This window comes from Anolis carolinensis, chromosome 1 (genome assembly GCF_035594765.1).
Source record: "Anolis carolinensis isolate JA03-04 chromosome 1, rAnoCar3.1.pri, whole genome shotgun sequence".
NCBI lineage: Eukaryota > Metazoa > Chordata > Lepidosauria > Squamata > Dactyloidae > Anolis > Anolis carolinensis.
In genome coordinates, this window is record NC_085841.1 from 223165574 (window position 1) to 223188969 (window position 23396).

Sequence of the window (23396 nt, forward strand, 5' to 3'; positions counted from 1 at the left end):
ACACATGGGTATAGTGGGCAAGATAACCATGCTATTTCTCATCTGCTTGTGTCTGTTCATGCACAGATCAAATATATACTCCCATCTCCCAATTTCTCTTCCTCCCAGCAGTTACTCTTTTTTAAAAAATAAACTTTTTAACTGGAACCATGTTGGAGGAGTACTGCCATTAAAAAAAGGCTTCAAAGTCTGATCATGTCTGAGGAAGAGGAATATCCTTTTCTTTCCCCTCACCACCCATTCCTTGCATAGTTATAAGGCACTTGGAGCTAGTAAGAATGCCTAACTCCTGTGTGAGAGGAAGAGAGGGTGAATGGGTGTCAAAAAGGGAAATCAACCTATGGGCAGAGGGTTTATGCCTTTTCTCTACTGACAAATGGCTGAGGTAGCAGGTGTTTTTCCATTTGGAACTAGAACATTGTCTTCACCTGTTTCTGAGGCTTTAGAAAAAGCAGAACAGATACATTGACTTTTAATGTACAGGTTTCTAACTGCCTCATTACTATTTTCCAGATATTTTTGGATGAGCTGCATGAACATGGACAGCTGCACTCAATGTCGTCATGGATGGAATTATATCCAACTATAAGTTCTGATATTAGGTTTACTAACATGCTTGGTCAGCCTGGTAAGCATGTTTTCCATTGCTTGTAGACAATAGAAGGCAAAAGTACAATTGGCCTTCCACATTTACAAGTTTAACTTTTCCAGCTTTGCTTATTCACGGATTTGATTAGTATGTTCACTATAGGAATTTCAAGCTCCTCCACCATGACTCTGTAGTCAGTTTTTTGCCAGAAGTAGACCATAGAGTCATGCTGGAGGGCCTAGAAGTTCCTAGAGATGTATTGTCTCCGGTTAAAAAAGACTAGAGGTTTTTTAATTTGTGGTTTTTCCATTTGTGTGCAGGGCCTACTGTATATTTTAGATAAATCATACGTTTGTCTACTGGCAGTTCCCGAGTTACAAATATCTGACTTATAAATGTTACATAGTTACAAATGGGGATAAGGCAATGGGAAATGAGAGAGATCTTTCTCCAGGAAGGGAAATTCACTGCTGGAAGTTATCATGGGGAAAAGGTGTCTCCACTGAAGCTTTATCACCAATCCATGTTTCCACAGCAAGCCAAATATTTCAATAAAATTGGCCTTTTGTGGAAAATAAGATTGGTGATAAAGCTTCAGTATGTGTGTGTATATGTATCTGTCTGTCTGTCTGTCTGTCTAAATATATACTTACATATAAATTCAACTTAAGAACAAACCCACAGAACCTATCTTGTTTGTAACTCAGGCACAGCCTGACTCTGAAATGTAAAGCTATTTGGTTGGAGGGTATGTTTGACCAATATGGTTTCTTTCTTTAGGCTCGACAGCACTTGATCTTTTCAAGTTTTATGTTGAAGATTTAAAAGCACGCTACCATGATGAAAAAAAGATAATAAAGGATATCTTAAAGGTGAGATAAATATATTAAATCTGATTCAAAATTGTGACACCCATTTTGATGTCTGGAGCTAGGATTTCACGTTGTGGCGATCAAAGGCATTTCCTTGCCTTCTGGTGACATGGATTTTGCTCTTTTGCAGGATAAAGGGTTTATAGTTGAAGTGAATACTACTTTTGAAGACTTTGTCACAGTCATCAGTTCTACTAAAAGAGCTACAACATTAGATGCTGGGAATATCAAGCTGGCTTTTAACAGTGTAAGTGTTGTTTTTCTTAAAGGAATCCTATGTTTAAGAACATTGGCAGCACATAAAGCAATATTTTTTTGACCTTGATGAAGTTAAACCCCAATTTTGTGTCACCTTTAAATAGCCCCACTTCACTCATAAAATTTTATTTAAATAGCAGTGGAGCTATTTAAAGATGACACAAAATTGGGGTTTTACAAGACTGAGCTCTGAAGACTTTTGGGCTTGTTTGTTTCTTCATGACCAGCATGGAATAACGAACATGTCTTGAACCCGGTTCATTGACAAATTAAACTGTCTGCTGTTTTGCTTATACATAACTGTACACAAGAGCAGCCTCTAAGACTCATTTTTCATGTCAAACTGATCTAGAGGTACGACAGAATAACCTTTGAATGATAGTGGTATCTTTATAAATAATTCCTTTATACATTGCTTTGGCAACCCTGACAATAGATTAGTGATTACTTTTAAGTAGTTAAAACAAATGCAAAGCAAATTATATGAAAATTGCCTTCGAAATGGGATTGGGGTGATTTTTGCACCTTTTATTAAATGCCTATTTGCCTTGTTTTTGTAGCTGTTGGAAAAGGCTGAAGCTCGTGAACGTGAAAGAGAAAAGGAAGAAGCTCGCAAAATGAAAAGGAAAGAGTCTGCTTTTAAGAGCATGTTAAAACAAGCAACTCCTCCCATTGAGCTAGATGCAGTTTGGGAAGATGTGAGTGTATTCCAGTATTTTGGAAGAACCTTTTTTTTCCTTACCAATTTAAATAATTTAATTTTATCAATACTTCAACTGAAAAAAACTTTTAAAAAAATCTCCCAAGAGATTTGCAGTCCAAAGAAAATATATTTTTGACAAAATTCAGATAAGCTGTAAAACTAAACAGAAATTGGGTAGGCCTAAATGTTACAGAATAATCACTTGCATCGTTGGTTGTATAGGCTCAAGCAGTATTTTGCCAATTCCTAGAGTAGAGTGAGATGTTGATGGACAAAGTCATTTAAAAATTTATTCATGTGGGATTGATTTTCCTTTCAATCTTTGATTCACATTGCAAAATTATTTTCCTCAAGGTTTACCAAGGATCATATAGTTAAATGAAAGCAATGACAAATGCACTTCTTTATGACATGCAGATTTTAGTAGGTCTTCTCATGTATAAGATTAGAGTATCAGATTATTTTATGCATTGGGTAGGTAATCAGTGGATCAACATTAAGAAATTTCTGCGTTTGGAAATTTTCCTAGAATTTTCAATGTTTCTCGTGTTGGAATGAAAGCCAAAAGCCAAATTAGATAGTTGCTCTATAATAAAGTTTTTGGCAATTGAAAAAAAGAGGGGTTTTTTTGTGGTGATGGTGCTTCTAGCTATTTACTGCATTATCTGTTTATTGTGTTCATTTCAGATATAAATTTCTTCTGAACTGCAACATTTATTTGTAAATAAAATTTATATCCTGCCTTTTTTGCCATAAGTTGATGTTCTCTTTATAAACTTGAGTGGCTGACTAAATCCTATATGCATTTTTTAAATCATATATAGATTCGAGAAAGATTTGTGAAAGAACTGGCATTTGAAGACATCACTCTAGAATCGGAAAGAAAAAGAATATTTAAAGATTTCATGTATTTACTAGAGGTAATGGCACTTGATGTGTGATTATACTGTGAAAAGCCTGAGTTAGAATGAAATGGACCAAGTGCAAAAATGGACCTTGTTGAACCTATTAACAAGAGGCGTATTTTAGTGAAGAGCGTTATGGATACGATATTGTTCATAATCATACAGTTAAAGTGAGAATTTAATATGCAGCTATCTTAAGCAAAAATATGAAGCCTGAAGATGCGGTTTGCTTTTGCTGCTTTGCTTGTAAAAGTCCCATGTTTTGCAAAGATATTGTCTATAATGGTTAAAAACACAAAACTTGCCATTCTTTGGAGATGGAGGGATATGTCTGCATGCTACTGTTGGGCATCATCATATAGTATGCTACAGGAGTAGCTTGACCAGTCTACTGTTTGCTCTTTTTCATTATTGAGGACAAAACGGAAGGGGGGAAATGTCCTTTCAAACCAATTTGTACCTGGTAATAGCAACTACAGCCTAGACAACTGTTTTCTTAGCATTCCTGCTTGGGTGCCCATGGCCATTTTGGATCCATGTTAAATGAACACAAATGAAATCGAATGGATGGCAATCTTTTTCATTGGAGTCTTTTAACAAAATCCCTCAACTGCTTAAAGCATAGCATTCCTCATTAGGAATGGGAATATGTCAGATTTCCCCATATGCAAATTGCACTTAAATGTAGTAAAAAAGAATCTTTTTCAAGCACCTTTTCTTGTGAGAGAAGATTTGTGTTTGTCAGATCTCGGTTACTGTTGAGATTAGAGAGCCAATAAAGCAGTGTTTCTCAACATGTGGGTCCCCAGGTGTTTTGGCCTGCAACTTCCAGAAATCCCAGCCAGTTTACCAGCTGTTAGGATTTCTGGGAGTTTAAGACCAAAACATCTGGGAACCCACAGGTTGAGAACCACTGCAATAAAGGGATATAGCATAGTACAAATAAATAATGTTATAGGGGTATCCTTCAGGGATAAACAGATGCATACAGAGAGATGGAGGGGGGAAATTGATTAGAAATGTGCAGTAAATATGAGTTATTTTTTTACTCTTGAAAACTTTATTAGTAATTTTGATTCTCTCTGCTGCAGCATGAATGTCAGCATCATCATTCAAAGAACAAGAAACATTCTAAAAAATCCAAAAAGCATCATCGAAAAAGGTCTCGTTCCCGTTCGGTAAGTGCTTTATTGCTGCATTTAATTCGTTCTCTCCCTTAAACCACCTTTAAAGGTTCATACTGAGCCCAAACACTTTTGTTTTAAAGGGATCAGAGTCTGAGGATGAGGACAACCATGTGAAGAAAAAGAGGCAGCGCTCAGAATCCAGGTCCGTTTCCGAGCGCTCATCCAGTGGAGAATCTGGTGAGACTGTTTTCATCTTGCCAAAAGAATTAAAGATGAATTAGTGGTGAACTTCAAAAGTCTTAATTTGTTGTTCTGTAATACACTAATAGAGAGAAGCTACAAGAAGTCGAAGAAGCACAAAAAGAAGAACAAAAAGAGACGACACAAATCTGTGAGTATCTCTTGGTTTTAGATTTTAATCTGGACATGAATCTTCAATTTGATATACTTACCTATGAGGATAAGCTTGGTTATAGTGAAACATAGACTTCAAACTTTATAATTGCCTTGTTTTGAAAGAAAAAAAATAACAGATTTGGCTTACTTATAGTCACAGAGCTGTTAAATGGAGGATTCTTTCACACTAAATTAGAATTCCTCTCTAATTGTCATGGCTCCATCCTATAGATTCCTGGGATTTGTAGTTTAGAAGAGGGGGATTTGGGATTCTCAGCCAGAGAACTCTTTGTTCCCTCTGACCAAACTATTAGGTCCCAAGATTCCACAGATTGCCGTTAAAGCAAAATCATAGTGTGAAAGAGTCCCTGTAGTTGGAAATCTTTTGGTCCTCTTATTCTTATCAAGTTTAAACACAAAAGGTTGACTTGTTAATGAAATTTTGGGTTCTGTGCAATGTGTGTGCATCTGATTATCAAATTCATTCTATGTAGGTTAGATGTCACCTTTCTGAGGCTTTATTTTTCTTTCTTAGCACAAGATGAAATTGTACTGTGCTTTTGGTACAGTGTCTATAGACTTCAGTTTGCCCAATAAACCATCTTCCCCCACCACCTTCTTATAGTCAAAAATCTAGCGGTGCATTGATAGTATGTTTAATCTCTAAAGTCTTGGGTCCCATTCCAGGAGAGAGGGAGGGCACACATTCAATAAAAAAGGAAAGGAGGTCTCCTACACTTGAAGATGTAATTTTCATAAATTCATTTTCATAAATTCATGCTTTCTAATAAATTAGCTTCCAGGTTCAGTCTCTGACATCTCATATTAAAAGGATCTCAAGGAGGAGGGAGAGCACTGAGAGGTGCTTCAAGTCCACAGTAATTCCCTCAGTGGGTTGGGTCCAAATAAGGCCATTTGCATGCCCTCAGGCTCTGACTTTAGAACCTAATTGACTTGCACAAATCCCAAGAACACTTTAGTAGTGGATTTTCTGTTGACTGTTAGTTCACAAACATCAGCCTAGTTCTGTGTACTTTGGGTTATACTGCTTTCTTCTCCTGGCACACAGGATTCCCCAGAATCAGATGTGGATCGAGAAAGAGAGAAAAAAGAACGAGAGAATGAAAAGGAAAGAAGTAGACAAAGATCTGAATCTAAGCATAAATCACCTCCTAAAAAGCGACCAGGCAAAGATTCTGTAAGTTTCCTTGTTTTGTTTTGGTATGTTTACTATGTAAAGTAGTGATGGCTTAGCTGATTCATACACAAGGAAAATCTTTTCAGGCGAACCTGTACCTCTTTGGTCTCTGGCTATGGTTGCCTGTTTTAACCCACATATGGGCAACTCATGGGTCACATGTTCCCCCTCTGCTAGAAATTATATCTCCTGTTTGCTGGAAGTTAACCTCTCGCTGGAGAGTTGGGCGCAGTCAACTATTTGGCAGTGCAGTTGTGATCAGAATAGGATGTGGGGAACAGGGTCATCCCTGTTGACTCTCTTTCTACCAAAATGTCTCCTCCAAAAGTAGGGCTTTTTAGTAGTTAGGACAGAACTTTGGGGAAAAAAACTTGCCCAAGTACCTCCTTCCCAGCATAGTTTTGTGTTTTACTGGGTAGTTGTAGGTAGTTTGAGGAGTGAAGTAGGCCGAGGACAGTTTTCTCCTTTGAAATGTTGAATTAAGGACAAATTATACAGGGTGTTTCAAAATGATGGATCCTGTTTCAAAGCAGTACATTTCATGATCACAACATGTTACATCTACACAAAAAGTTACAAATGGTTTGATGAATTATCAAGTTTTGCTAACCATTTTGAGCCAGAAACAAAAAAGTAACTCCGCAAATGGAGAATATCTCATGAGGCATTATGTTGTGGGGTTGCGATCTTATGAATGACTGAAGCTAAGAGCAGTTTCAGGGAGAAGCATCTATTCGTGGGTGATTCATGATTGCAGAGATACAGCTATTTCCAATCGCATCCATCTTTTTGAAAGACCCTCTAGTTCTAAATGTGTGTGGAATACATTAACCAGATGGCTAGTTATATGAAATGCTATACCAGTTACTTTTCCTTATGCTTTTTCAGGGTAATTGGGATACCTCTGGTAGTGAATTAAGTGAAGGTGAACTAGAAAAGCAAAGGAGAACCCTCTTGGAACAACTGGATGAAGATCAATAAGAAATATTTATACCAAATATGTTTACAGTGTGATCTAATAAAAATATAAATGGCTAATTTCAGGAAAATGGATTCCCAGTGTTCTGAGTTCCATTGGTTAAACGATGGCTTTTCGGTTGTACTGCGTAACTAAGTATCTCCAATATCATTGTGTGCCTGGCAGCGAAATCAGGAAGATGGCAAACATTCAGAAGTCTCCTTGAAGTTCTGCTTGGATGAGCTAGGCAGTCTGTATATATCCCATGCATCAGAGAGCACACTTGGATGAGCAGGGAAAAAAATTATTTTTGAGCCCTTTCAATAATGGCTTTGAAAAACTATGTAATCCTTTCAGGCCTTTCTTGTCTATATAACAACAGCTTTGCTAAAAAGGCCTACATTTGGGCTCCTTGTCAAATAAGGTCTAAAAGGCAGGGAAAAGATGCCCCAAGGGTGTTGTTCCCTTTGGAAAGATGCTCTGTAGTTCGCTTGTAGCTTCACTTCTGTTTGTTATTTTTTTTTACAGTACTTTTTTTGCAAATAGAGGAACAGGAAAAGAAGGGGGGCAAATGCTTTTCCTGATCCGTGGTAGTCCAAAACCCAGTGCTGGGTTTCTATGCATTACCTTTCTGGCCAAACTGATGTCTTTGGTGATTTCTATTGATTTTTGACTTTGGGTTGAAATGTATGAGTTTCATCCTGAAGTGAATTTTTAGTGTCAGGTTTTAAATCTGTGAAAAATAGGTGATTGGTGGAGATCCTAATAGGCCCTTAACTTTAAAGGCACTAAGATGTGCTGGCATAATAACATAGCTACCATTTTTATTAGGAAAAAAGTATCTGGTATATGTACAACAAACAAAGCAAAATTTGCATTGTTTTAGCATTAACCCAGTGTTACAGAAAATTGAAAAATCAGACTGTAAATCAATTGCAATATGTTGCCTTAAGGACCTTCCGAAGAATGTACCACCAAATTTTGAAAAGCAGTTGCAATACTTCGTTTAGAAAATCAGTGTAGATGTAATGCTTTTCTTTTGAAACATAGTGACCTACTGTTAAAGACCTGGTCTCCTTTTATTGTTTTCCCCCTCCTTTGTATTCATTAGCTTTTGCCAGATTTGATTTGATGAGTATTCTCTGCCCTATACATTCAGGAGTATTGACTACTGTGGTTACAGACTCTAAAATCTTTCTGATTTGAATATTTTTGTACATTTTTATCACTTATTAAACCTTGTCTTCTAGTGTGTACTAGTATTTTTTCTGTTTTTGAAAATGCTCTGTACAGGTAACACATATTGATTTCCATTTGTTAGTTGAAGAGTATGCATAGGAGTTCAATTCTGTGGTCAAATGCTTCAATCACTTATATTACAGTAAAAAGTGTGAAAGAAGACATTCAAGGCCAGCCACTAATGTGGAATACTTCCATCCTGTATTGGTGTAGTAACAATTAGTTAACTATGCATATTAAGAATTGCAGACTGTACATTACCACTTAGTCAGCTGGTTTCATTAGAGCATCTGTGTCGATCAGTTTGTCCCCATTCCCCATAAACGGATAGTTTTGCTGTCTAATGAATGGTAGACTTCCCATGAGTGGAACTGAGGTCCTGAGATGCTCCTAATAAAGATATAGGGTTCAAGGTTGATTTTTTTTCAGCCTGTTGTCCTGATTGCAGCCCCCTTCGGGATAATGTGGGAGATGCGGGACGAGAGTGGAAATATGTTTAATCCGTCCAACAAGTGGGTCTTGCTTCAACAAAAGAGTATGCACAGTATAAGGTAACAAAATAACTTCCCTGATCACTAGATTTTATCCAGATATAGCTACAAGCAAACATCAGGACGCATCTCCAGAGACATCAAAGTATAAGATAAACTTTTCCAGAATTTTGTGGCAGCAGTCTCAAAATTTGAAAAATTGAAACCCAATGATGTCACACTATTTTGAGGATCTGGGTGTAAAACATAAGTAAGGCGCTCTCCCTGTTTGGCGCCTTGTTTTGAGAAACTTAAATTCAGATTACATGCCAGTAGCTGAATCTAGTTACAGTACTTACTCAACATGTTTCATACTCAGTTATATGTTGAGATAGCACTGGGCAAATATTGCAATGCTAGAACTGGAATTTTTAACATTATAGTCTTTGGTCCCTTCTTCCATGCAGGAATATTGATGTGAAATATTTTCTTACTGCCTTGCATAATTTACATGAAGAAACCTGTTTCTAAGTAAATATTACTTCTGAAAGCATTGTCTTTATTTTTTCATTAAAAATAAAATGCTATAAATATCACATTAAAATGATTCTTTATATTTCTCTAGATTTTGATCTTGCAGGTTACTTGGTTTAATTTGAGGAAAAGCTGAAGTTTTTAGCTTAACTTGCAAAGGCCTTTTTCACATGCAGACACAATCATGAATTAAGTGAAAATTTCCTCTTGTCTTCAAGCATACACAAATTGACTTGTAATCCTATTCTGGTGCATTGTCCAAATATGAACAAAAGTGAGGTTTGAGTTCTCACATAGCTTTAAGAGGAAGACAGACGCCTAAGAGAAACCTTTTAAAAATAGGATGTGAAGGAAAGGTTGATCTATTGGGGAAAAACCAAGCAGCCTCTGGTAAATTTCCCCTTGTGTTGTATGTGCCCTGACCAGCTTAGCACCAGCTTGTTTTTTGCAGCATTCGAAATGGCTGCTGGGTCTTAACAGCAGAATAGAGAGAGTACATACATGTCAAGCGAGAAAGATGAAGCTCAGAATTCTATTGACAAAACATGCGGGAGAAGGATGGGATATGAAATAAACATGGCAAAATTACATCTACATGTGTCCATCAGAGGCTATTGTGGAAGGAGTTACCCCACTGTCTTTCTGTATCAAATTGCTGGCTGTGGAACCCACCTCATGACTGCTTTCTTCTCCATCCTGCCATTAAGAATGGTCAAGCAGTGAGATGTAGGGGTTCTTTGGGAGATCTCGTAGATATGTACATGTCTGGCTGTAGGGATATAGCTGGATGCCTGTCATTCAACCTCCCTACATTATTGACCCTGGTAGCAGAGAGATAGGAGACGGCATCTTCATGTCTTGCTGGTAGGAACATGGGACCTCATCATGTGGAAGTTTTCCTCTTTCTACCTGTTAATACACACTTCAAAGACAGACTCCAATGGAGCTCATCAAAGAACACTGGGCTGCGTCCGGTAGTTGCTCATAGGTCTCCTGTCTGGAGCGTATAGAAATGGGAAGATTTCAAAGACGGGCAGAAATCAACTCCAATCCTTTCCCTGCATATAGAAATACTAAAATGGGTGTTTTCCCTTGTGATGAAGTGGTGGACTTGTCCAATTACTTTGTGACGTTTCAGCGTAGGTGTTCATGTGGGCGGTCTATTTGTTATTGTTCCTTCTGTTTCCATTAATGGTTTCAAGGTGGGGTCCATTGAAAGGAGTGTTTAAAACATTGTGTCTGTCTCCTTTAGTGTAAAAGGCTTAAGGGGAAGGAATGATCCCATGGAAAGCAGTGTATCAAAAAGGAAAGGATGCTTTTAGTGTAGGGGCTTCAGGGTAACAATCACATGGAAAGTAGTGTCTCAAAAAGAATGCCCATTTTAAAAAGTGTTCTGGTGTCCTTGGAAATGGAGGAGGCCATCCTGTGTGATGGGGGTGAATAAATTTTCCGGCTTCTATAAAGAAGCATGCATCTTTAATGTCTTAACGATTAGCACAAGTTTGATTTTTTCAACATGGAAATAGGTAAAGGTGAAAGTTTTCCCCAGACATTAAGTCAAGTTGTGTCCGGGGAGTGGTGCTCACCTCCATTTTTAAGCCAAAGAGCCAGTGTTGTCCGTAGACACCTCCAAGGTCATGTGGCCAGCATGACTACATGGAGCACCGTTACCTTGCCACCAGAGTGGTACCTATTGATCTACTCACATGTGCATGTTTTCAAACTGCTAGGTTGGCAGAAGCTGGGGCTCAATGCGGGAGCTCACCCCGCTCCCTGGATTCAAATTGCTGACTTTTCAGTCAGCAAGTTGAGCAGCATAGCGGTTTTAACCCCTTACACCACCGAAGGCTCCCATGGAAGTAGCCACAGTTAATCATACTCGTTTACTTCGATTGCTGGAATAAATTGAACATCCAAAAAATAATTTAACTCATTCGTAGTAGTGTAAATAGTTTATTCAATCATATGCCATGAACAGATCAGAAAAGTAACTTGAACTGCTTTTATAAAACAGCTATAATATTGCTAAGAAGCAGGTCTATTACTAGATAAAATATCAAAGAGAACATGCCAATATTACAACCTATTTGTTCATTTGAAACTATTTTTGTATGTTTTGAGTTTTGCCAGCATTTTTCACTGCTGTTAAATTATCTTATCAAATTGAGGGTTCATAAATAGGGATAACCAAGTCAAAATATTTGTCGTTCTGTAAAGAAAAAAGCTGTAATGGTGGCATGTTCTCCCTGGCAGGTCAGGTACACGCTGCTGTAAACTGCGAATGCTATTGGTCATTGTGTAAAATAAACTTTCTGTCAATAGGTAAGCAGATGTCAATGTAATAACTTCTGAGCCCCCAAACTGTCCATTTAGTTAAATATAAAAACAAAACTATAAGTTAAAATAACATTCAGATTGTATAGCTCAGGCTGATGCATTTTAAACAATATTTACAATATTACCCCGAGGCTAGAGTAGGAATTAAAGAGAAGTGTAAAAACCATAAAAAAGCACCAATTTTGTAGCAAAATATCTGTACATTTAAAAACATTATCATATAGCTACACATTATCAAAGGAATATGGGACCTTTACCAGTGGTTCACATAAGCACAACATAAAAAAAGAAAAGAATTAAGTGGTTAAATACTATACAAGAAATTTTTACAATTAACATAGTGTTGCAGTGCTATCAGCAAAGGTAAGCAGTAAGCAAGGTATCCCGTAACTTCCAGTTCCTGACTTCAGAACAAATTGGTGCCCTGCCTTATAGAAATAGATGAATGTATAGAAGATTAAAGCCTGATTGAGATGCTTGAATTGGCTTTAAGATGAAAATATAAGCACTTAGATTAGATTTGGAAGAGACTCCGTTAGCATAAATCGTTTTTTCAAACGAGTACATCCTTCTGCACTGCATTACGTTCAATGGCTTATGCATTCCCTTTGAAATCCAAATGTTGACCAAAAGAAACACAGTGCAGATATATTTAAAAGTCTGACTCCACATTGTACTTGGTCTTGGTTTATATTATTGAGTGGATTAGGATAAAGTGTTTCCAATTCAGGTTTGGAAGCGAGGCGATCAATTCCATAGTTAGCTGCAGTCCAATTAAATCCTGATCCAACTTGGATTGTCGTGAGCTGGCTCCCAAATCTCTGGTCTGTGCAGCATGAAGATAGAAGGTTGTGCATGGAAGGCATCCAATTTTTTAAAGTTGGGCACCAGGTTTTCACTGTTCTGACAACTGAACAGTTTGCGGTCCTCAGGAATTCTAATACTGATTATTGAGAAGTTAATATCTTAGTGCTAATTAATAAATAATAAAAGTTACCCAAAAGCTGCCTCTACGTGAAGAACACAATAACCAGAGTTTCATACATCATTCTGTGTTCGCAATATGTTCAAACTTTTCACCAATACCTCTGCTGCCTACTGGTATGTACCAGGTAGAATTTGAAAGTAGGCAAATGTGTATTTCATATAAGCCTTGCATTACCACATCCTATTTACAATAGAAGTCCCACTACGCAAACCTTTCTTTTATCCCAGTGATCTTTAACTTTTACAAACTGTACCCAAATCTATGTCAACTTTTGCTTTATGGATGTTTTCTCCCACTAAGACAACAAAATTTTCTTACAGGGCGCAATTTATTTTAACAGCATATTTTGTCCTTATGTATGCATATACCTACATATGCATATAGAACACTAAAATAAGTGCAGCTCAAGTTCAGAGTTAACTTCTCAAATCATTCAGGAATGTACTGAAATAATAATAATAATAACAAGAAAAGAAAAGCCCACAGCAGCTCACATCAAAGTATTGCCTATTTACAACTGGTCATGGTATCAAGAAAGCCTAGTGAAGGCTACTTACTAAATTGTATGTAACGACAAAAAATACAATATGTATCTTACATTTTGGTTAAAAACACGGAACAAATTTATTGGTGTAAAAAGATACCCAATCAAATAAAGTCCTATTGCTTTGATTAAATTTGAGCAGGTACTTGAAATTTAGGCACTTGGTAGCTACAGTTATGTGGGGAGCCCAGATTTTCCCCGTCATTCCTATGCACTTTCTGTCATTACGGAGCCCTTCGGAAGATAAGTTAATGTACTGTGATCAAGGCCATAATTAAAGTGGTAGCACAAAGAGAGTTCGCGTGGGAAGGAAGTGATCAAGGACACTTCCTACTTTACACATGCAGGTTTCCTCAGTCCGGCTCACATGGTTATTTCAGCACCATTGAGAGCACGCAAGGCCTGGTCGTCGAAGCGCCTCCGCACGCTTCTCCTCACCGCATCGGCTCGTCTGTAGGGCTGGTTTCTAAGATCTGTGCAGAGGAAACAGGAGAGTGTCAGAAGCAGAATGGCCGGTGCCTTTGGATTTAGACAAGGAAAAGAGTCTTGCTGGTAGCCAATCAAAGCAGCTTGAAGCAAAAGAGAAAAAGGGGCTGTTCAAATTTCCAGAGAGGTGAACACCCAGCATAGATTGGTCTGTCTCCACTAACTAAGTGTAAAAATATAACAACATGTGGAATTTCAACTTTGGCAGTATTTTAATTTGACTGGGTGGCAAGACAACTACATTAGGTGTAGGAATAGATCCATGTTTGGAAAGTCATCAGATTTGGGAACGGTTGCTTATTTTAAAATTGGGTTCTTGGGATTGTGATTACCCCTCCCATACACACACACACATAGTAACAAAAATACATTTCCAAGTCTTGGTTCCGTTCCTGGAGGGCTAAGACTTGTGTTCCCATGATTCTTGGGATCAGTTCTGTTTCTTACTATATGGATGAAATGAAAGAGATGACAGCAGGGTTAGATGCTAGTGCTGTTGACTGTGCTACTGAAAGTCAATCATTTCTTCAACTTTCCCAATAGTGAAGGTGACTCCGTTATGAAGATTATCATTCTTGGATTGGTGAGAGGAGGGTTCATTCCCATCATAGTTGACCAAAGACAGGCAAGGAAAACATCTGACCTAAGTTCTAAAACGGATTGGCTCTCTCTATACAGCTATCTTCCCTGAGGCAACTGATTCCTTGGTTGCTGTGAGTTTTCCAAGCTGTATGGCCATTTTCTAAAAACATTCTCTCCTGACGTTTCACCCACATCTATGGCAGGCATCTGCAGAGGTTGTGATGTCTGTTGAAAACTAAGCAAGTGGGGTTTATATATATGTGGAATGTCTAGGATGAGGTTTGCCTAGTTTCCAACAGACCTCACAACCTCTGAGGATGCCTGCCAAAGATGTGGGTGAAACGTCAGGAGAGAATGCTTCTGGAATATGGCCATACAGCCCGAAAAACTCCGGCCATGAAATCCTTCGACAACTCCTTGTTGGTCCCACAGCAGAGCTCCTTTGCCCTTTCCCTTCTTGTTTGTTCCTTATTCTTAGATCCTTTGCTTCTCTTAGTCTCTAGTCTTTATCTTCCTAATCTTGTTGCATGGATACCTCTTTTCAACAATCTATATATCACTTTCCCAATAAATAACCAATGTGGCATTTCCTATTTACCATGAAGGACTAACCTTTTTGATTGTGTTTAAATTATTAAGTTTTAGTGGAATTTTTTTGTTAACCTCCATGGATCCCACTACAAGGGAAAGGCAGAATATACATGAAATGGATTGGATGAATGCATGAATGCTGTGAAGTGACAAGGTCATCATACTAGATTAAAGCTGTCCAACATGTTAGGATGTGTGCGTTTTACAGTATTTCTACTTTTCAAAAAGTATCACTCTGTCCTTGTCTAGCTTTCTGTCTATACACAGAAATCCTTCAGTTATTTTACTATGCCTCATGTAGCTGTGTAAGGTTTCCAGCTGGTAGAAACCTGCTTGTCTATCCCCATATTTAAGTAGCAGAGTCCTTGGTGGCAGAATGGGTTAAACCCTTGTGCCGGCAGGACTGCTGACCAAAAGGTCGAGGTTCAAATCCAGGGAGCGGGGTGAGCTCCCACCTGTCAGCTCCAGCTTCCCATGCGGGGACATGAGAGAAGCCTCCCACAGGATAGTAGAACATCAAACATGTGGGCGTCCCCTGGGCAAAGTCTTTGCAGACAGCCAATTCTCTCACACCAGAAGCGACTTGCAATTTCTCAAGTCGCTCCTGATACAGAAAAAAAAAGTAGCAGAGCAGCTATTTTGCCCTGATTTTGCCTTGTAAGGCAAACAACAAGTCTGGCAAAACTCTTTCCATTGGTGCCAGTGCCTTTGTGCAGCTCCCTCATCTTAAGGCAGCAGGCCAAATAGAAAGTGATGAATAAATATAGGACACGGGCAGATCAGATAAACATTGTGTCCCACTTATTTCTGTTCCCATTTAGCAGGCTTCCTGTGTTTTTGGTCCCCTATTTCCCACAGACATTGCTGATGGCTTTGAAAAAGGCAATCAAACCATGGCAGCAAAGATACCTGTTTAAAGATAATTCTTACCACTTGTGGGAATAAAGGCCAAACAGGGAGAAATAAGGTACACAACTATGGGGAAGGGAAGATCCTAGGTTAAGGTCCTATGCTCTGCCGTTAACACTTCTTCATATTTTCCAATGGGGAAAAATTGGAAACTTCAAATAATGTAGGGCTCCATTGGCTGTACTGTATTCCCTTTTAATAATGATTTTAAATAAATGTTAGATGTTGTTTATATAATTTATGTTTAATGTCTATTATGTTAGATGTAGATTAACTGGTTGCTTTTTGTTTCTATTTATGTATTGGATCTGGCATTGAATCTTTGTCATCTTTTGTTGTAATCCGCCCCGAGTACTCTTGAGAAGAGAGGGCAGAATATAAATAAATTATTATTATTATTATTATTATTATTATTATTATTATTATTATTATTATTATTATTGACACAAAGACATAGTATAACACAGCAAACAAGATATATATGCTGGATTTCGTATCACAAAATTACAAGTCGAACACTTCCCAAGTGTTTAGGACTGTGTGATGTATTTTCGGATGATGTGTGCAGATCCCAGTAAGGTGGCCTTTTGCAGTTGACAGATTGTAATTTTGTCAATGTCTATTGTTTCCAAATGCTGGCTGAGATCTTTTGGCACGGCACCCAGGGCGCCGATCACCACAGGGACCACCTGCACTGGTTTATGCCAGAGCCTTTGCAGTTCGATCTTGAGGTCCTGATAATGGTTGAATTTTTCCTATTGTTATTCATCAATTCGACTGTCACCTGGTATGGCGACATCAATAATCCAAACCTTTTTCTTTATTATTATTATTATTATTATTATTATTATTATTATTATTATTATTCTTGGCAATATATTATCCTTTAAGAGGAGATGGGTTGGTGTTGGACCATTATGGTTCTTGAGTTAACGGCAACAGGTAGGGAGGGAATACAAATATTTTATTTATTTATTTACAGCATTTATATTCTGCCCTTCTCACCCCGAAGGAGACTCAGGGCGGATCACATTGCACACATAAAGGCAAACATTCAATGCCATGACATAGAACAGAGACAGAGACAAGACGCAGGCACCGGGCTGGCCTCGAACTCATGATCTCTTGGTCAGAGTGATTTGTTGATTTGTTGCAGCTGGCTTGCTTTCCAGCCTGCACCACACCCCGGTCCTGTGTATGTAAGCTCTCCCTCCTGAGATATCACACAGCATTTCCTTGTGTGTGTGTGTGTGTGTGTGTGTGTGTGTGTGTAGTAAAACTCTGGACTGGACAGGGGCCTCTGTCTTTAAAAACATCCAACATTTAAAAATATAGCAGGCTGCACATATTCATTTTTATTCCTGTTCCTGTCAAAGTCTCATTGGCTATATTTCTGTATGCTGGGCTGCTAAAAATGTAAGAACAGACTGTTCTTTAAAGGACAGCAATTCTGTTTACACGTTTTTGTCCTCCCTTTATATACTCCTGCCTTGTTGTGCTCAAACCTACAACCTATCAGTATACACAGGTCTATAACCAAAGTGCAATATCCACTTTGTAGAATATGACCTGGGTGTCTGGAAGCGGTCTGGAAGATTTGTGATTTGACACTCTTGCTATTCAGTGCAGAATAGAGCTGCTGGTTGACAGATATAGAAAAGAGACCTAAAAAGCATCAGCAATGCTCCTGCACCCTTACAGCATAGCACTCCTTGAAATCACTGTGTTTTGCAGCAGTTTTGTGTGGCATACAGAGAGAGGAGGAAGCTAAGTAAAAAGTGATGCTTGCCAGCTCTGTGTATCCTCCACCACCGGTGTGCTAGAAGAAATCCTTACCCTCGAGTGAACATTTGGAAATTTAGTGATATTATTCTTCTTTAAGGCTAAACAGAAGGGAAAAAAACACAGAATGATGGTTACGTTAAAAATGGGATGGAACATGAAGAGCAACTCAACTCAGTGTCCAAAACAAAAAAATCCAAAAAAAACCCCACATGGGTTAGCAAAGTCAAGCAAGAGTGAGGGAAAGCCAAGACTTGAAAGGGGTTAAAAAGGGAAAGGAGAGGAGAAGGCAGCCACCCTGAACTCTGACTCATGAAACTCCAAGCTGCTTTGAACACTGGCTCCAGGATGACAATGGCACTTAAAAGAGCAAACAGGAACTGATCTGGTTATAGTCAGCATTCGTATTGAAACGTTCCCATTAAAACGTACACATCGCACCAGTCAGAAATGAAATGTGCTTCCTTGGAAGATCCTTGGTTCCTTGCATCCAAGACAACAGCATTGAGAGATACATGCAGAAACATGCACTGCTTTTTAACAGTTCACATTGTGTGATGTAAAAGGATCCAGTTCCATGACAATGAACTTTGGACAACTTATTATTGCCAGACAATTTTGAGAGACAGCCCTGATATCCCCCACATATGATTTCTTCAAACCATATTTCTTTGGTTCTCAACCTAGCATGAGAATGATTAAACATTGATGCGAATCAATGGAGAGGATGCTCCCCAGGTTATCAGACTACAACTCCCATAATCTCTTATCATTGACCATGCTGATGGAGCTGATGGAAGTTGAAGTTCCACAACTTCGGGAAGACTAGTTTCCTGACCTCCAATACCCTGTTAATTTCTGGTTGAGAAAACAAAACCCATTTCCAGTATTTTGATCTCTCTTGGTCCTGGTTTTATCCATTCCCTTTCTCACCAAGACGGATCTAATAAAATGCATAAAGTTACATATTTCTATGACACTGCTCTAAGGAGGTTTCCAATTAAGTTGGCATGGAACTGAAGCTGGTATGACTGTGGAGGTGTCAGGATGAAAATGGAGATTTAGAGGCTCACTTATTTGTTTTCTTTCCAGTTTCACAGGCAAACACAGCATGCAAGCAATGGTTAGAGGGGCCAAATGTGGGAAATGCTCCTAGAGATCTCAAGAAGAGAGCGACTCTCTTGCATGCCAAATCTATGACAGTTTAGTTTCATCCATTCTAGATTTCCTTCTGGAGATTGGTTTAACTGAACAGGACTCATGCAACACAGATCAATTTGCTAAGAAGGATGGAAGAGCCCGGAAGAGATGACATGAATAAACCAAGTGAACCGTTTGTCACATATATCATTATGTCCTACAAAACCCATTTGCAAATTGGGTAGGCTGGCTTGAAGCGCAGCTGTTCTTGATCTCTGTGGCTTCCAACACTTGCTGTTCTATAGCGCTCAGCACATAAACCAATGGTGCCTCTGAAATGCAAAAGCTGGTGGGAACGGTCCCATGTCCAGTGGAAAAGGAGCAAAAGGTTTACTGGCAGACAAGAACATGCAATGAGATGACAGTGTAAACACAGCTCCACGAGGATGCCAAACATCACGAGTCCATTCAACAGCCACATTGCCTTACACAAGTGCATAAACAAACATAAAAAAAACCTACAGCAACCTTTTTTGTTTTTTAAGAGCACCGGGTCTGAAAGAGGAATAGTTTAGTAATGGAATTCCTCTGTGAGAACAGGTTCGCAGAAGAACCGAGAGCCACGCTTGGCCGTTCGAGCGGTAAAGGGCACCGTCTTCAGCACTGCATGGAAAATAACAGCCAAACAAGACAGAATACAGTAAGAAGCAAAGATCTATGGCATTTAGTACATTGTTAGTGCTCTCTATTAAGAATGGTTTGAGTTGGCTCCTCAGTCATTTAACCACAAGAGGATGTGTTATGCTGGGTTACTCTTAGAATTAGCATTCTGTAGTTATAACATATTTAAGTAACTTTAGTGTTAAGGAAATTTTTATATCAGTACTCTTTCTTTGGCATGGACCTTCCCCTCTGCCCACCATTGCTGGGTTGTCCCTGGATCTTAATTAAACAAAACTGTCATGAAAACTCAGCTGAGGCTTCACCCAGGGAACAGCAGACACACTAGATTTCCCTGCCATCCTAATTTAGTCCTTGAACAGGGTTCTCTGCAGATGTGCATGTGTGTTTTTCAAAAAAGGTGACAGTAGTAACTATTCCTAGCATTCGTTATTACTTTATATACTCAGAAGCTTACTAAGTAAAGGTAAAGGTGAGTAGATCAATAGATCTACTCACATTTGCATGTTTTTGAACTGCTAGGTTGGCAGAAGCTGGGGCTAACAGCAGAAGCTCACTCTGCTTCCCAGTTTCAAACTACCAACCTTTTGGTAACCAAGTTCAGCAGCTCAGCAGTTTAACCCGATGCACCATGGGGGGCTCCAAGAAGCTTACTAAAGGTAAAGGTTTCCCCTGACGTTAAGTCCAGTTATGTCTGACTCTGGGGGTTGGTGCTCATCTCCATTTCTAAGCCGAAGAGCCGGCGTTGTCCATAGACATCTCCAAGGTCACATGGCCGGCATGACTGCATGAAGCGTCGTTACCTTTCTGCCGGAGAGGTACCTATTGATCTACTCACATTTGCATACTTTCGAACTGCTAGGTTGGCAGAAGCTGGAGCAACAGTGGGCGCTCACTCCGCTCCTGGGATTTGAACCTGGGACCTTTTGGTCTGCAAGTTCAGTAGCTCAGTGCTTTAACACACTTCGCCACCGGGGCTCCCTAAGAAGCTTACTACTGAGTATCAAATTTACGGGAAATGTACCCTCCTAATGCCAAGAAAGCTGTTCATAATTAGTTCTTAAGTACTACTTCCACTCTGCTACAGCCATAAAAGAAAGTAAAATTACACTTTAGCAGATAACCTGTTTTGTGGCAGGAATGTCCTGGTTATCTCTACTATAAATTTGACCCAGCCATGCTCACCCTATTGTCTTCAATTGCTGAAGAGGGCAAGTATTAGTACGTTGCAAGAAAAATATTTAACTCTAAACCATTTTAGCAACCCAAATCAAACCATGTCCACTGTTAGGTATTTAGTGCTGCAGTAATTAGTATTAGTAGCATTTGAAGGACAAGGCAAACTTTCGAAACCAAGCCAGCAAGTTTACATGTAGTGCAAACGTATTCTGAAAAATATATATGGCATGCATCTTTTGCACAGACATATCTAACAAGGCTTGATACGATCTATGGCTTTAGTCATGGCAGCATGCTGAAAAGAAAGACAATTACAAGAGAAATAGATAAACAAATGATATCTCAGTGAGAACTCTGCCACTGATGGGGCCTTTAAAACTGGTATTTGGAAAAAATAACACCTGGAAAGTGGGTTTTTCCTTTAATGACTGATACATTGGATTACTGGCACTGACAAGCAATTCGTAATGCTCTAACAGAGCTCTTAAACATGAAAGCTAAAAGCAGATATATGGGACTGTCCTCAGAAAATCCACCTTTATAAGGCTTACCTGTGATTATGTCTTCAATGGCACCATCCTTCCCTTCATACACATGCCTGTTGTCTTTGACTTGCCGCCGCCTTAGCTCTGCAATCAGCTCTTGCTGCTGTCTTTTTGTTTTATGGGATGGAGACTGAAAGGAAGCAGAAAAGGGCCATCATTAGCAGATAATGAGCAGGCAGTAAGGTGACACATGGAAAAAAGGATAGGGTTCTTCTATATTTAAGAGTTGCATACACAAGTGGATTTCAATAAATGAAACATCTGCCAAAAATCCTTCTTCCACACAGCTGTTGAAGGTCCAAGAGACTTGGCTTCTGCTACATAGATGTGGGTGAAAAGTCAGGAGAGAATACTTCTAGAACATGGCCGTACAGCCCGGAAAACATACAACAACCCTGTGATCCCAGCTATGAAAGCCTTCAACAACACATCGACTTGGCTTCTTTTCGTATGGTCACCCTAGACCAGTGGTTCTCAACCTGTGGGTCCCAGGTGTTTTGGCCGACAACTCCCAGAAATCCCAGCCAGTTTACCAGCTGTTAGGATTTCTGGGAGTTGAAGGCCAAAACATCTGGCGATCCACAGGTTGAGAATCACTACCCTAGGCAACAGTACCTCTACTCAAATTGAAGGAAAAGAGATTCCATCTAAACATTGGGAAGAACATCCTGAGAGTAAAAGCTGTTTGGTAGAGGAATATGCTGCCTCAGAGCTTAGCTGAATCTCTTTCTCTGGAAGTTTTTGGCAGAGACTGGATAACCATCTGTCAGGAATGCTTTGATTGTGTGTTCCTGCATGGCAAGGGGTTGGACCGGATGTCTCCTGGGGTGTCTTCCAACATTATGATTCTATGTGTTGTCAAAGGCTTTCATGGCCGGAATAACTGAGTTGGTGAGTTTTCCGGGCTGTATGGCCGTGTTCTAGAAACATTCTCTCCTAACGTTTTACTACATCTATGGTAGGCATCCTCAGATGACAGTAAATAAAGAACAACCCTCTGAAAACAGGGGAATTCCAGACATGAAACAACCAGGGCCACCAAAGGAACCCCCCAGGCAGGAATTAGCCAGGCTTTGAAACTTGAAGGCTATTCAATGCTAATCAAGCTGCCCAAGTGCAACATTCACACTTGCCTCAAACAGACAAGGGTTCTTTCTCTCACTCTGGACAGTCCACAGATATATAAAGCCCCTCTGCCTATTTTCCAACAGACCTCCCAACCTTGAGGATGACTGCCATAGATGTGGGTGAAACATCAGGGGAGAATGCTTCTGGAACATGGCCATACAGCCCGGAAAACTCACTGCAACTCTATGATTCTACTCTTCCTACAGAAACCTAAGCTTCGTGGGGGACAAAGGAAAGTGCCTTAAACTGACTGAAGTCATTTGTTCATCCGGCTCAATATTAGAAGCACTGACCAGCAGCAGTCAATGCAGATAGTATTTTCCAGAAGTATTTCCCAAAGGCAGTTAGTGAATGTGGAATCTCTCATATGTCAGTCATGGGATCTACCACTGGGATGCTGTCCCTCCCTAACCTACCTGCTGCCTGGATATATTTTGTGTATATATTCTGTGAATTATGATACAGTAACCTACTTTGTGATGTCGTCTCAGTTCGTTTCTAAGCCTCTTGGAGGAGCCAGTGAGATGGAGTGGTTTGAATGTTGGACCAGGACTCTGGGAGACTAGGAATCTAATCCCCACTTGGCAATGGAAACCTACTGGATGACCTCGGTCAATTCACACTTTTTCAGTCTCAGAGGAAGGCAAAGGCCTCTCTGGAGAAATCTTACCAAGAAACCTCCATGACTGGTTTTGCTTAACATCACCATATGTGGGGCAAGACTTGAAGGCAGACAGTCACTACTGCGACTATAAGACTCATGAGATATTTTAAACTATTTTGGGGAGAGAGTGTTCAGAATGTTGGAAATGGTTGGCTGGTGACTGGTTGAGAGTTTGAAAGACAAAACAGGTGGGCAGCAATTGTAAAGGAGCAATTGGTGTCTGGAAAACTGAGGCTCAAACAAAATAAATAAAACAGAGGAGAATGTTTTCCCTGGCAAAATGTCCATCATATTTGGCTACTGCAAATGTATGTGCAAGCACTCCATCTTCTGCAGTTACGAAACTGCTTGAATGAGATAAATATCTAAGACTTCTTGGAAAACACCTTTGGAACAGAACAAATTCCAAACATTGTGAGCAATGTCTCTAAGATAATAAATGCTAATCTGGGATTTAAGGACTAGAAAATAAGTACAAAGAACTGTGACATTTATAAAAGAAGCTAGAATATCAGAATAATGCGGCATCATTAAATACCACCAGGACAGGTGTTTGGATCACTGCTATTTTGTTCATTCTAAACAATAAGA

At 39.3% G+C, this 23396-nt stretch overlaps 2 protein-coding genes across 11 annotated transcripts in view; one reads left to right on the plus strand and one right to left on the minus strand.

The window, feature by feature from the left end:
- prpf40a (pre-mRNA processing factor 40 homolog A) overlaps window positions 1-8260 on the plus strand; it is a 32948-nt gene extending 24688 nt beyond the window's left edge. The window contains exons 17-26 of the mRNA XM_062965794.1: window positions 514-628; window positions 1370-1461; window positions 1592-1708; window positions 2280-2417; window positions 3247-3342; window positions 4419-4505; window positions 4595-4691; window positions 4784-4845; window positions 5920-6048; window positions 6937-8260. Of these exons, the coding sequence (XP_062821864.1) occupies window positions 514-628; window positions 1370-1461; window positions 1592-1708; window positions 2280-2417; window positions 3247-3342; window positions 4419-4505; window positions 4595-4691; window positions 4784-4845; window positions 5920-6048; window positions 6937-7029 (1026 nt within the window). The 3' untranslated portion in view covers window positions 7030-8260. The remainder of the gene's footprint in view (window positions 1-513; window positions 629-1369; window positions 1462-1591; window positions 1709-2279; window positions 2418-3246; window positions 3343-4418; window positions 4506-4594; window positions 4692-4783; window positions 4846-5919; window positions 6049-6936) is intronic.
- Window positions 8261-11186: 2926 nt separating this feature from the next.
- The window catches only part of fmnl2 (formin like 2), a 235800-nt gene continuing 223590 nt past the window's right edge, over window positions 11187-23396 (minus strand). For 3 of the 10 annotated variants that reach the window (XM_016996229.2, XM_016996226.2, XM_062965787.1), the window contains 2 exons: window positions 21020-21143; window positions 11187-13591 (listed from right to left, as the gene is read on the minus strand). In XM_016996229.2, coding sequence (XP_016851718.2) covers window positions 13482-13591; window positions 21020-21143 — 234 coding nt within the window. In that variant the 3' untranslated portion in view covers window positions 11187-13481. Of the gene's footprint in view, window positions 13592-17475; window positions 17570-19130; window positions 19272-21019; window positions 21144-23396 lie in introns of all 10 variants that reach the window. The other 7 variants (XM_008117713.2, XM_016996233.2, XM_016996227.2 and 4 more) reach the window with 4 other exon arrangements.